Source organism: Pantherophis guttatus, chromosome 1 (assembly GCF_059756535.1).
Source record: "Pantherophis guttatus breed Tessera chromosome 1, ASM5975653v1, whole genome shotgun sequence".
Taxonomy (NCBI): Eukaryota; Metazoa; Chordata; class Lepidosauria; order Squamata; family Colubridae; genus Pantherophis; species Pantherophis guttatus.
The window spans coordinates 295,217,772-295,231,154 of record NC_142063.1 but is presented as its reverse complement, the minus strand read 5'-3'; the positions used below and the strand labels follow the sequence as shown (position 1 = coordinate 295,231,154).

The 13,383-nt window shown below is 39.1% G+C and overlaps 1 protein-coding gene and 1 long non-coding RNA gene across 3 annotated transcripts in view; one reads left to right on the top strand and one right to left on the bottom strand.

Annotated features, from left to right (window-relative positions):
- The first annotated feature begins 2,436 nt into the window (after nucleotides 1-2,436).
- LOC148116897 (uncharacterized) lies at nucleotides 2,437-11,508 on the top strand. The gene is made up of 3 exons (XR_015731518.1): nucleotides 2,437-2,645; nucleotides 9,840-10,000; nucleotides 11,144-11,508. It is a non-coding gene; the product is annotated as an uncharacterized LOC148116897 (long non-coding RNA).
- The window catches only part of TLR5 (toll like receptor 5), a 25,773-nt gene continuing 18,147 nt past the window's right edge, over nucleotides 5,758-13,383 (bottom strand). For both annotated transcript variants that reach the window (XM_034427890.3, XM_034427891.3), the window contains one exon: nucleotides 5,758-12,118. In XM_034427890.3, coding sequence (XP_034283781.2) covers nucleotides 9,518-12,100 — 2,583 coding nt within the window. In that variant the 5' untranslated portion in view covers nucleotides 12,101-12,118 and the 3' untranslated portion in view covers nucleotides 5,758-9,517. The remainder of the gene's footprint in view (nucleotides 12,119-13,383) is intronic.

The window sequence follows — 13,383 nt, the reverse complement described above, 5'->3', positions numbered from 1 at the left end:
AATAAACTATTTTAATAGATTAATTTCCAAAAATTGAATTTTAGTTAGTACAGACTCTTGATAGCACATGTACAATAGGATGATGATACTATACTTATCAGACTGATTTTTTTTTCTTCCATTCCTTTTCTCTCTCATTGCCATCTGTACCAATGAGTGAATCACATTTCCTGTATAATCAGCGTCTTACCAATTAGGATAAATTACTGCTTCATTATAGTTAAGTAGACTATTAAAATGCCATGCGTGTCTCATGCTGACAAAGTAATGTTTGCACTTGCCCATTTTCAGATAGTTTCATCTAATTTCAAAATGTTGATGGAGGAGCTAATTTAATTAGCAGCACTGCAAGGATATGGAACCTAACATTTTTAGCTGAGTTTATTTCTGGAGACAAGTCTTCAAAATGACAGAAGACCATGTAAAAAGCTTTGTCTACTTGCAAAATCAGCTAGCTACTCTGATGAACATTGATATAGAGTTGTAGAAACAATCTGTTCCAGCAGTCAAATGTAAAATTCTGTGAGTATCATCGACTGGTGCGGATTACTGTGGAAATAATTCAATTAGACTGAATTCCTACAGTACATCCAGACCAGGATTCATAAAAAATAGAGATCTTTTCTCTAGACAGGACTCATATGGTCAGATTGTATTTTGTTCATGCTCTTTTTGTAATCTTTCTGTTCCTCTTAGCAGAAGGGATAACAGCAGGAGAGGCAGGATTGAAGCTTGAAATTGTTAGTAGTATGATTGGGTTATCTTTATTTTGAATGAATTTAAATTTCTAGGGCCAGATAAATCGCATTCTAAACTACTGCAGAACTAGCCAATGATCTGGCTGAAATCTTATGGATTATCTTTGAGAAATCCTGAAGAATCAGTGAAATGAGTCAGATGACTACAGGAGAGCAATTGTTTCTATCAGTAAAAAAGGAGGAAAGCAATCATCAATCAGCAAATTAGTCAGCCTGACATTAACCCCTAGGGAAATTACAGAGTAAATAATAAAAAGATTTATAAATGCTTTAAAAACTATGTGGAAATTACCAGAAATAACGTTCCATACCATCAGGGTGAATTTGTTAGGAATAAGTTTTGCCAGATTAGTTCTATGTCATTTGCTGACAAAAATTGCTGGCTAAAAATTGCTAGATTGTGGGAAGGCTATGGATTTAATATAACTTGATTTCAGTTCTGGATTTGACAAAATACTTTATGTCATGTAGATTAGCGAGCTTGTTAACTATGGAGTAGATGGGGTAGTTACTGCTATCTTTTATCAACTCTCAATTTTTATATTTTTTGTCTATCTTCAGAGAGTAGATGATCATCTGTCAGAAATGTCCTAGTAAACCCTGAACTGAATAGGAGTTTGGTTTGGATAATTTCTGAGGTACATTTCAGTTCAAATTCTGTGATCTTACCTCAAGAATTGAACAAGGCAATCTTTATTTCATTTTGCCAACCAAGATCTAATCTAGTCTGAAAATCTGCCTAACCTGGCCAGTTTTAGTTTAAAATAGATTTTCACTGGCAGACAGTAGCCCTCTAAGAAACAAAACTTTTGCATCTCCTGTCGCCTGATTACTTCAACCAGAGATGGCTGGGACTGACCCTAGAGCCATCTACCTGCCACTCCACAGATTCAGAATGATAATTATGCGTCTTGGAATGAGTTTCAAGCAATGTTCCAGTCTATTCAGACAAATTAGGTCAGCTTCAGCAAAATCGCCAGTGATGGCCTCCTTTAATCCAGCTCTTCCCACCTTGTAGTTATATGGTGAAAACATAAACAAGAGACTGTAGTTGACATTCTCAAGGCTACATACCTTGTGATCCATCAAGCTTAAACAACTTATCAGAATGCCAAACATTTCTAATTTCTGCTACCTCATCTGTTCCCCCAGGCACCTAACAGAACCAGCTGAAGAAGATTTTCAAACTCTCTTTTGTCTGTTAGTGACTGCAGTTTTCTGGAATAAAAATCCCTAAATTTCCATTTTACAGAAAGGCATGGTGCTTGGTTTTTCTTTCTCTGCACTTTTTTGTGAGGATATGAAGTTGCTGGGGTATGTATGAGGTTTTGTACCTGCACCTCAATTGCAAGGGCTGCACCTAAAGATTCTTGCATCTCTAGAAACACTACAGTCTTGATAGGAAAGAAGTAACATATACTAAGAGAAGCCACATTGCTGTAGCTGCCATGGTGCAGCATGTTTCAGTGTATCTAGTTTTTTTTTTTTTAATTCTATTATAAATGCCAGCTTATTCTCAGTAAGTCTGACTTTCCTTTATCTATAGTGGATTTTTTCTTACTTGTACAGAAATATTATGAATCCTCAAATTAGGTAACATTTTTAAAAAGTGGGAGAATTTATCTGAGCTGTTAAGACATTGCCTTAAATTATTACACTAACTGAATACAGAAGGGAATGAATGAGTTAACACACTAAATGATCTGTGAATCAGAGTTTGGTACGTAAAGTTCTAGATTTCTGGAACCTAAATCTTCCTTCCCACCTCTAGGAATGAGATTAGGACTCCTCCAGAAGATTTACAGAACACCATCTCTTCCCCCTGGCTGTATTGGCTGGGGCTACCAAGGACCATAAATCTGGAGACCTGAGACAGAGGCAACCAAGGTAGGACCAACAATAGAAACAGCAAGTTTCAGAGTGTTTTCTCCAAGAATTATACATGAATTTAGCAGCCAGAAAAGCTCTATCTAAACAGGAAAAAGTTATCCCTTTCTTTCCATCACGATTCATTTTTTGAGAATAACATCATTTCCTCTTGCTTCTGGTTCTCAAAGTGTATTATTAATAGATGTAGTAAAGCAAACAATTGCTTACCTGGAAGGAAAAAATGCATAGTCTCTGCTATGAATAGCTAGCTGACCTTTTCTCTTTGAAATAAGTATGCATGACATGACTACAGCCCTCTGTCCATTTAAAGAAGTAAAAAATATTTTTATGCATTACTAAGCCTTAATCTGCAAGGCAATCAAACCAGTCAGTTCTAGAAGAGATCAATCCTGACTGCTCTTTAGAAGGCCAGATCCTGAAGATGAAACTGAAATACTTTGGCCACTTAATGAGAAGGAAGGACTCACTGGAGAAGAGCCTAATGCTGGGAACGATTGAGGGCAAAAGAAGAAGGGAACGGCAGAGAATGAGGTGGCTGGATGGAGTCACTGAAGCAGTCGGCGTGAGCTTAAATGGTCTCCGGGGGATGGTAGAGGACAGGAAGACCTGGAGGAAAGTTGTCCATGGGATCATGATGGGTCAGACATGATTTCACAACTAACAACAACAACAAGCCTTAATCAGGGACACGGTGGCTCAGTGGCTAAGATGCTGAGCTAAGATGCTGAGCTAAAAAATGCAAGTAGAAAAATAGGGACCACTTTGATGGGAAGGTAACAGCACTCCATGCGTCTTTGGCATTTAGTCATGCCAGCCACATGACCACGGAGACATTTTCAGACAGCGCTGGCTCTTCGGCTTAGAAATGGAGATGAGCACCATCTCTAGAGCCGGAAATGACTAGCACGCATGTGCGGGGGAACCTTTACCTTTACCTTTAAGCCTTAATCAACACAAGTCTAAATATCCTACTGTTCAAAGTGCTACTGATTCCAAAGTAATTGAAAGGCAAGTTGGAGGTGTGGCAATTTGGGAAATATTCAGCCCCCCCCCTAAATGTTTTAAGCACCAGCTATGTTAAAGAGATCCCCATTCCTTGAGCTGGCAGAAAACTGTACAGGTAATCCTGAAGTTACAATCATTATTGAGACTGGAATTTTCATTGCTCAGTGATACAGCTGTAAACTGTGACATCATGTGACCATATTGATGGCAATCCTAGCATTCCTATTGCCATCCTTAACTGAACCCCTTCATTCGTTAACCAAGGTCCTAGTCCCTCTCAGCTCCAAACCTCGATTTTTCAAAAGTAAGGTACTGACTTTCCTTCAATTCCTGCCAACTGTCTATTCCCCCCCCCCCCGCCCTGTCTCTGCTCTTTTGGCCATCCTCCTGCACTCTGCCTTGTAGGGTGGCAAGTAGCCCCAGAACCACCCACCTCTGGAGATGCTTACCACGCTGCAGATCAATGGTTTCTTGGCATGCCATAGTTCCGGGGCTGCAAAAAGCCCTTGAGTTGCAGCACAGTGAAGCCCTTTGCCGCATGAAGCCCAACCCTGGATGGACGTGTCAGTGCATCACAAAGGCAAAGTTGCATCCATGCCAGCCTAATCCCAGTCCCCCTCACGACCCTGCCCATGACCACCCAGTTGACCTTTGCCATCTTCTTGCTCTCGTTGCTAATGGGGTATCCCCTGTCTGGCTCTGTGCAAGGCAGCTGCTGGCCATGTGAGGCCATCTTCTGCAAATCTCATAAGGAAATCACCATGTGCAACCTAGGGAAGAAAGTCTTGTAGGGCCAGCACTTGCCTCTCCAAGAGCCAGTCTGGGGACACCTTGTCGGCAGCGGGATCAACTAGGACAGCAAGACCCATGGAGTAGAGGGGGGCAAAAGGACAGGAGAGAGACAGGCAAGCCAGGGAATGAAGTGCCCCTTTGGTTGTAAGTATGGGTGGGCTACCAGGCACCCAAAATTTGAACACATGACCATGGAGGTACTGTATGTGCTGTAACTTCAGGAGCCAGTTACAGTTCATTCTGTGCCGCCGTAACTTTGAACAGGTGCTGAATAAATGGTTGCAAGTAAAGTACTACTTGTGCAGTATCAACATGCAACTTGCTGTCCCTATTGATCATTCCTTGCCTTTTGTCTGTTTCAGGTAATTAAAGTAATGCGACTTCTTTTCAAAGTAGTCTAACTTTATATTCCTTGCGCCTGCTCTTTGAACCAAATTTGAGTTAAGGGGAGATAGGAGTGAATATACAGCTTTGAGACTTGTGCAGCTTAGAATGACTTAGGCCTGTCTCACTCCTGGGCTGGATAATGTTTCAAGGACGTAGCAGAGAAAAATGTTGCCAGAGCAACTTTATGTTCTTGGCTGGTACTAAGAGCTCCATTTGAATGTGTTTGGTTCAGTGCAATGTCCTACTGAGATCTTGCATATATTTTGCAGTCCTTTCCTATCGGTCATTTTTCTGATTATAATTCTGGATTCAAACATTTCCAACTGATGATACCACATTCATATTTGAGTACACTGAATAATTTGCTGCCCTTCATACAGATCTCCCAGATGGGTGTATAAGAAATGAGTTCTAGTTTATGAAAGCTGTTGCCACCATACATTTTGGTGCAATCTTTCTATGTTCTTCGACTAATATGGGGCATGAAAAAAGCACAAAAAAAATGGAAATTGCTTATTGAAGTACTTTGAATGGGTACAATTCTTGGTAAAAGTATTCAGAATTGTCAAAATCCCATACTGCCATCTAGAGGATAAGTTGTATCAAATCATGTTCCAGTTTCCATATTCAATAACATTAATCTAATATAATTCATTTAAAATACATTTTTTCCCCAAACAGGCTCCACATTGTTTTACTGAACCAATTTGACATGACACAAGTATAAATGTATTGTCTTCCATTTCAATGAAGATATTTATCATCACTAAATACTATTAGCAGTCATTTAAAAGGAATTAATAAGAAAATTTTAATTTACAGTTAAACCTTAGGAGATACTGTATATGTAGCATAAAAATCACTGAAAAACTGAAAAACTTTTCTCTTGTATCTTTACATTAGGATTTAGAAATAACATCCTTGCTTGTTTTAATCTTTTAATTATACAAAATAAATATACATCTCATTATATAATATACAGCAAAAAACCAGTTAAGGTCATAATATAACAAAGTGAGAATGCAAAATACCTCGTAAATCACTATTATGAAAACAATATTTTTACCAAAACACTTTACAGTTTGAGAAAATTACTGAAAAGAGAAATTGCCATTTCGCTCCTTTGGATTTTTTGAGACATCCCAATTTGCACACTTACTTTTCCTAAAAATTGGAACAGCAGAATGCCACTCAGAAATTACCAGTACCCATAGTAGATACTTCAGTACTCCAGCTAAACTCCTGTTGGTTTAAGATCATAACCCACCCTTCTATTATCAGGGTCCCCAACAAGGCATTTGGAAGGAGGCAATCTACTTCTGGGTTCTGGGCTCTTGGTGCCTACCAGATGCCCTGCCTCCCAGATTGTTTCTGTTAAACAAAACTAGTTTTACAATGGAAAGCCAGCATGCTGGAAATCAAAGGGCCAGCTCCTCTCATTCTATGCTACAACTTAAAAATCCAGCAGGATTTGACCTCTGTATCCTTTCACTACAGGGATGTTCTCCTACCCTGGATAAGACAAAAAGTTCTGTTCTACATGTCTGGCAAAAATGCTGAGTAAACTAGCATTGCTGGAACAAATGCTCTATTTCAGGGGTGTCAAACTCAAGGCCTGCGGGGTGGTTAGATCTGGCCTGAGGGGCTGCCCTGGAAACAGCAAAGGCCCGTCCCACGGTGCTCCCGAGCTCTATTTTTGCTGGCAGAGAGTTGCAGGAGGCCGTCCCAGCCGAAAACGGAGATTGGGAGCCCGTTTTTGCTGGCAGAGCACTTGAGCCATCACAGGAGCAAGTGACATCAAGCTGGCCATGCCCACCCCGGGCCGAGGTCAAACACAATTCTGATGCGGCCCTCAATGAAATTGACTTTGACACCCCTGCTCTATTTCAATTAACTGGGTTTCCATGCAGGTTGTTTAGGAAAGTCACTTCTAATGTGAGAAAGGGAACAGATTGCTTCTTGATGGAATGAATATTATTTTCCTCTCATCTCCAGCTCTCTCAGCTGGACTATTCTGTACTTTCTTCAACAGCCAATTTAACTTTTGCATTTTAGAGAGAGAAAAAGAGCACATTACCACATTCTAGCTATTCTTTTCACAGTGCACTAACGGAACTTGTGCTTTCTAATCACTCATAACAAAGCTACCAGAAATATTTAAGACTTTCTTTGAGATGAAAATGCGTATCAGTCATTATAACCCATGACATCTGTTGGAAATGCATAATGCCTCTAATACCAGTTAACTAGTCATGTATTTTGTATTAACGGGACAAGAATACTGTTTGGTATTAAACACTCAACATTTAAATTAATTCAGCCACATGTACATCTGGTATCTTCAAAAAAAATTAATTTGAATATTGTTTGAATGTTAGAAGAATCTGTCATTGTTGTGGTCTTCTATATTCAGGTTTTTAATCTCTTTAATATTTTCTTATTTGGGGGGAGTCTTATAAAAAACAAACTGAATTAAATTCTCATGCACACCTGTTCTGAGGTAGTTATTATGAACCAAATTCAAGAGGCTCACAAAATAGTTTTTTTAAAATAATATGTTTAAATATTTACTAACAGTTTAATATTATGTACAAAATGAAACTAAGAATAATAATATGTAAGAGGTGAAGTACTGGGTTTCACTCTACTAAGGACTAAATTGCTTAGCCACTGAGATAGTTGTACTTAAACCTTTCTATTCCATTCAAAATAAATATTGTTGGAAGGCCCTGCCTCAGTGCCTCAGACTAGTGAAATACTTTGAACAACCTTTCCCCAATTTGGCTGGAGTTATGGCAGTTGCAATCCAACAAATCTGGACAGCTAAAGGAAGTCTGCAGCAGAACAGCATGTTGGGATATCCTATGCACATGACAAAAACACACACAGAAGACAAGGGAAGAACATGCAATGATGCAATCCTCCTTGGTAAGTACTTAATTTACAGGGAATAACTGAGCCAAAAAAAACATCTTGATGGAAAGTGACCTGCTCAGTCAGATTTCAAAACATCGCTCTTGAGAAGAAATATGTATGCAAAAATAAAACACAGATCTGCCTGAAAAAATGTACATTGAAAAAGTTCATCCATTCCATATTTCAATTATCACTCCCTGCAAGCTTTCAGGATCAGTATGCAAGCTACCCTGCACCTCATCTTGTACACCAAGCACTCTTGTGACCCTGTTTTTTTGAGTGGAATATAAACAAACCTCTCCATGAACAGGAAGTCTAAAAAGGATGGTCCCTCAAGACAGGAAGGCATTGAATATCTTGAATTGAATTTGGCACAAATCTGCAGAGGCTGATTGCTCAATGCACAAAGAAATACAGATACCGTATACATTACAAAACACTGGAGTGGGGGGAGCCATGATTGTATCTTAGCTCCTAATAAAACTAAGTCTCTATTAGAGTGTTTGTCAAGCTTAGCAACTTAGCAACTAAGATGTGTGGAGTTCCAGGAATTCTGGGAGTTGGAGTCCACACTTCTTAAAGTTGTCAAGGTTGAAAAACTGCTCTACTGAATGTTTGCACAGATCTATCATGTTTCATGACCCTGTCTTATATTTTTTTGAACCCTGAAATAAGCGCTTGGCCTTATTGCCATGCGCTCAAAAGCCCAATTGGGCTTATTATCAGAGGATGTCTTATTTTGGGGGAAACAGGGTATTTATTATCTGAAACCCACAAAGCAGAGACTGCAATGTCCCCTGCCTACCCACCTTTTGGGCTGAGCAACATCAGCAACATTTACAGTTGCATTAAACTGCACCATTCTTTTATTTCAGGAGATATACATGTGCAACAGCCTTCCAAACTGTCTACAGGTAGTCCTCGATTTACAATAGTTCGTTTAGTGACCATTCAAAGTGACAATGGCACTGAAAATAGTGACATGACCATTTTTCACATTTATGACCATTGCAGCATCCCCATGGTCATGTGATTTACATTCGGATGCTTGACAACTGACTCATATTTATGACAGTTGTAGTGTCCTGGGGTCATGTGATCCCCTTTTGTGACTTTCTGACACACAAAGTCAATGTGGAAACCACATTCACTTAACAACCATGCTACTAATTTAACAGTGATTCACTTAATACAGTAAATGTGGAAGAAAAATCATAAAATGGGGCTAAACTCACTTAACAAATTTCTCACGTAACAACATAAATTTTGGGCTCAATTGTGGTTGTAAATTGAGGACAACCTGTATACCAATAATCCATAACTTGGCTTCCACAAATTAACAGTATAATAAGTAATCTGACATTTTACAGTGAAAAAAAATGAAGTCAAGTTTACCAGAGATATAACAGAGAACAAAGAAGTATCAATACTTCTCTGTGTCAAACTTGATTTCATTGAGGGCCGCATCAGGGTTGGGTTTGACCTTGGGGGTAGAGGAGCATGGCCAGCTGGACATCATTCCTGTTGGGGGTGCCGGTGGTGGCCCGAGTGCTCTGCCAGTGAAAACAGAGCTCGGGAGGGCTGTGCAGGCTGGTCCTTCACTGTTTCCAGGGCAGCCCTGCGGGCCAGATCTAAGCACCCCTTGAGTTTGACACCCCAGACCTAGCTCATTGGACAGAGTGAATGGCTCAGTATGATATCAGAACTGACAAATTCTCTGGAAAGTAAGCTTCCTTATGACATTGCATGGTGGCTAGGAACTACGTCTGTTAGGAATTGGTTATAACCTTCAATTCAAGGGCTGGGGGCTTCTTAATTTTCTTTTCCTTCATTATTTGGTGAGACAGTGTGCTTAAAAACCACTCCAAATCTTGATGGTCTTCTGGCCATCTCAAGTACTGCCCCCTTTGCAAAAAGATCCTGATTGGTTGATATTTCATAAGCTGATATTGAGAAAGAGATCCAGCTACTACCATTATAAGGCTATCCTCCAGTTCTGAGAAATACCTGCTCTGGGCAAAATTAAAGGCTTCCACACACCAGCCATCCTTGAGAAACTGTTTTGTGACCACACAAATTGTTTTCCTACAGTTCCAGACAGCATCATGAATACTACTGATATGATCCTCCCCAGGCAGGAAATCTCTGTCTTCAAAGCAAAGAGCAAATCTGTTCTTCTTAGAATACTGAGAATCTAGATGCTTTATCAAGGAACTTTGGACCCACTCGAAGTCTTTGCTGCTATAGCAAAGGTAAGCATCATAACTGTGTCCCTGTTGATCCAGTTCTCGTGGGAGCTCCTTCATGAGGAATTGTGTGAGTGTTTTATACCAGAAGAAACAAACTCCCCTAAAACGAGTAAAAACAACTACTGCTACTAGAAACACAGTTATAGTAACACAGGCAAAAATGAAGACTGACAGCTGCAGAGGCTCCATGAGCTTGTATTCATTGCAATACTCTGTATCTAAGCTTTGGAGAGGAACACCAGCAAACTCTGGTGGTCCAGAACAAAATATGTCATTGCGTGAGCCATCTAAAGTAACATTGGTTTGGTTTAGCCACATAATAAAGTTGCTTAATAGGCAGGTACAGTAAAATGTGTTATGGGTGATATCCAGCTGGTCTAATGTTGCAAAGAGCTGAGGATCAGGGTAAAATAGCTGATTTGATGATAAATTAAGAACTTTCAGGTTTGTAGGAAAGGCATCTTGAGAAATGGAAGTCAACAGGTTGTTAGACAAGTTAAGTGTCTTGAGTGACATTAGTTCACTAAATATACCCTCTGGGATGAAAGTAAGGTAGTTGTTATTGAGATAGAGAATTTCCAGGCGGGAAAGTGCTTTGAACACATCCAAACATAAACCTCTCTCCCATATAAGCTTTAGCATGTTGTCTCCAAGGTCCAAGTAAATCAGCTGATTGTCTTTTGCTATGTCTTTATATTTGAAGCAATAGGATAAACGATTGTTTTTTAAAACAAGATACTCCAGGGCTGGAAATTGGAGAAGTTCATAGAGATCACCCAGATTCCCCAGTCTGTTTCCTTTTAAGTCAAGGACTGTGGCATTTATAAATTGTATTTTCCAATATGGTGTAGTCTGTATCCGGTTGTCACCTAACATAACATAGATGAGATTTGGGAGAGAATCTATTACTTTTAAAGCATTATCCACAAGATCCACGTATTGAAGCTTTGGTAAGGATTTGAATGGATCTCTATCAATCACTCCAATGTGATTATGTTTTAGATCTATATGAATTACATTAAGAAGCCCTTCAAAAGTGTCCTTATAGAGCTCACCAAGCAGATTGTTTGATAGGTATAGATACTGCAGATTCTGAAGACCAAGAAATGCTCTGTTCCAAATTTTATTTATTTTATTATTGTTTAGATTCAGCAGCTTCAAATCATGGAGATATTGAAATATGTGCGGTTTAAGAGTCAAAATCCAGCCTTTTGATATATCAAGCAAGATGAGGCCACTGTCATTAAGACCTGCAAATGTATTAATATCAGGATCAGGAAGATTATTAAATCCAAATGATGTGCCCATACCATGAGAGGACATCTTCAACGCCAACAGTGGGGACCCTCTAATAGCTGCACAGAATCGCTGTGTTAGAGTTGTACCCCAGCCATTACTCCCAACGTCCAGTGTTTCTATGCTAACATTTTTTAAAGGATTCCCACAAGTAACCCAATCCACAGATCTTGTATACAGTTTAGTAAAACGAAGAATAAAAAGTTTGAACCTTGCTCCTTGGAAATTATTAAGATCCCCTTCACAGATAGAAGCAATAGGGTTTGAATCCAAGTCTAGAATGTCCAAGGATGTCATGTTATAAAATACACTGTGAGGGCGAACGTGAGTGAGTCTATTATATTTGAGGTCCAGATATTCCAATGAAATCAAATCTCTGAGGTAATCCTCTTCCAGAATGGATCCATCAAGATTATTTTGATACAGTTTAAGAATACGGATTCTAAACAAGCCCACAAAAGCATCAGGGTCTAACACCATCATTATATTGCCACCCAAATCCAATTGTTGTAGGTTTGGCAAGTTCCTAAAAGCATCTTTTCCTACGGTTAAGGGAAAGCGTTTTTGTGATCCAAGGAATAAAATCTTTAGCTCCTCCCTCAGAGGGAAAGAGGTTGCATTAACTTCTTGGATGAAATTGAAGTTTAGGGATAGAATATCAACATGTTCAGGCACAGGTGGCACCCAAGTGAGATTGCAGAAATCATAGAAGGCTATCGTGTTTTCCACTGAACAGCTACGAATTGCAAGTGTTTCTCGGCACACAAGCACTGTGCCAACAGCAAATATCATGCAGAGATAAAACATCGTGCTCTCAATCTGTGCCTGGAGGAAAAGGATGGGGAAAAGAAAAGCATTATCATTTGCATTGGACCACAGAATCTGAATTAAACATAACAACACAGGTTATATAGAGATCAAAACTCATCTAATAACCTTTTTAAAAATGTTATTGCGAATTCATAAAAAAGGATGCCGTGTTAATGCTGATCCTGCTTGTTTTCCCTTGCATCTTGTTTACAAAATGGTGCTTTGGAAAATGGGGAAATTCTGTATTTTCATTACATCCTAAGAAGAACATTACTCAAAATGAAACTTATCAACATGGTGTTTTTCTATTTAACACAGAAATAAACTACATTGCAGCTACCAGTCACACTTTTTCTGTCATTTTTAGAGAAGAAGGCAGAGAAAAAAGATCTCAAACCATGGATGTGCCACTTTTTCGAGCTCACAGATTCATTTGTCTCTTGGGTGTTATGCTGGGGCCTCATTTCAAAAACAAAAAGGAAGACAAAACTACATTTGATTTACTTTCATTATAATGTAATTTGAATTAGATGCAGCAGTTATTCTCCCCACAAGTTTGATAATTTTTCTATTTCTGATGGACACAAAGTTGCACAAAATTATTGACTTTTCAAAGAGCCTGGAGATCTATATTCAGGACTTCCAGGTGTAACTTTTAACTCTGGAAACACAGATTTGGACCTGTATTTCAAGGTACAGTTGTTATTTGTTATGTCCAGGCTTTCTGAGCAAGTAATGCCTAGAAGAAAATGTAACTCCAGGATGTCCTAACTATAAATCACTCTGATTAATTTTCTAAGTTTGCAAAAAAGCCACTCAAGTCACCCAAGATTTATTAAATTGCATTTGGTTTCAGACAATTCACAAACAGTTGTACCTATCTAAACTTTATTTAATTATTTGGTGGATAAACAAGATAAATGGTCTTCCATGCAGACACCACAGAAGGTTATAAAGCTAAAAAAGCTTAGTAATTTAATAGAACACCACTAGGAAATTTGAGGGCTGAAGAGTAATTTGTGAAGTTATAAAAACATCCTAAAAGACAGGTGTCAAACTCACGGCGTCACGTTGCCATCACATGACATTTCATGACTTTTTTCTCATTCACGGAGCTGGGGTGGGAGTGGCTTGTGCGTGATGCATTTGGCCCACAGGCTGCCAGTTTGACACCCCTGTAAAAGAAGGCAACAACAACCCACTTCTATGCTATTGCCAAGAACATATTCATGGAGCCATTAAGGAGTCAGATTTTACTTGAGGGAAATATGGTGTGTGTG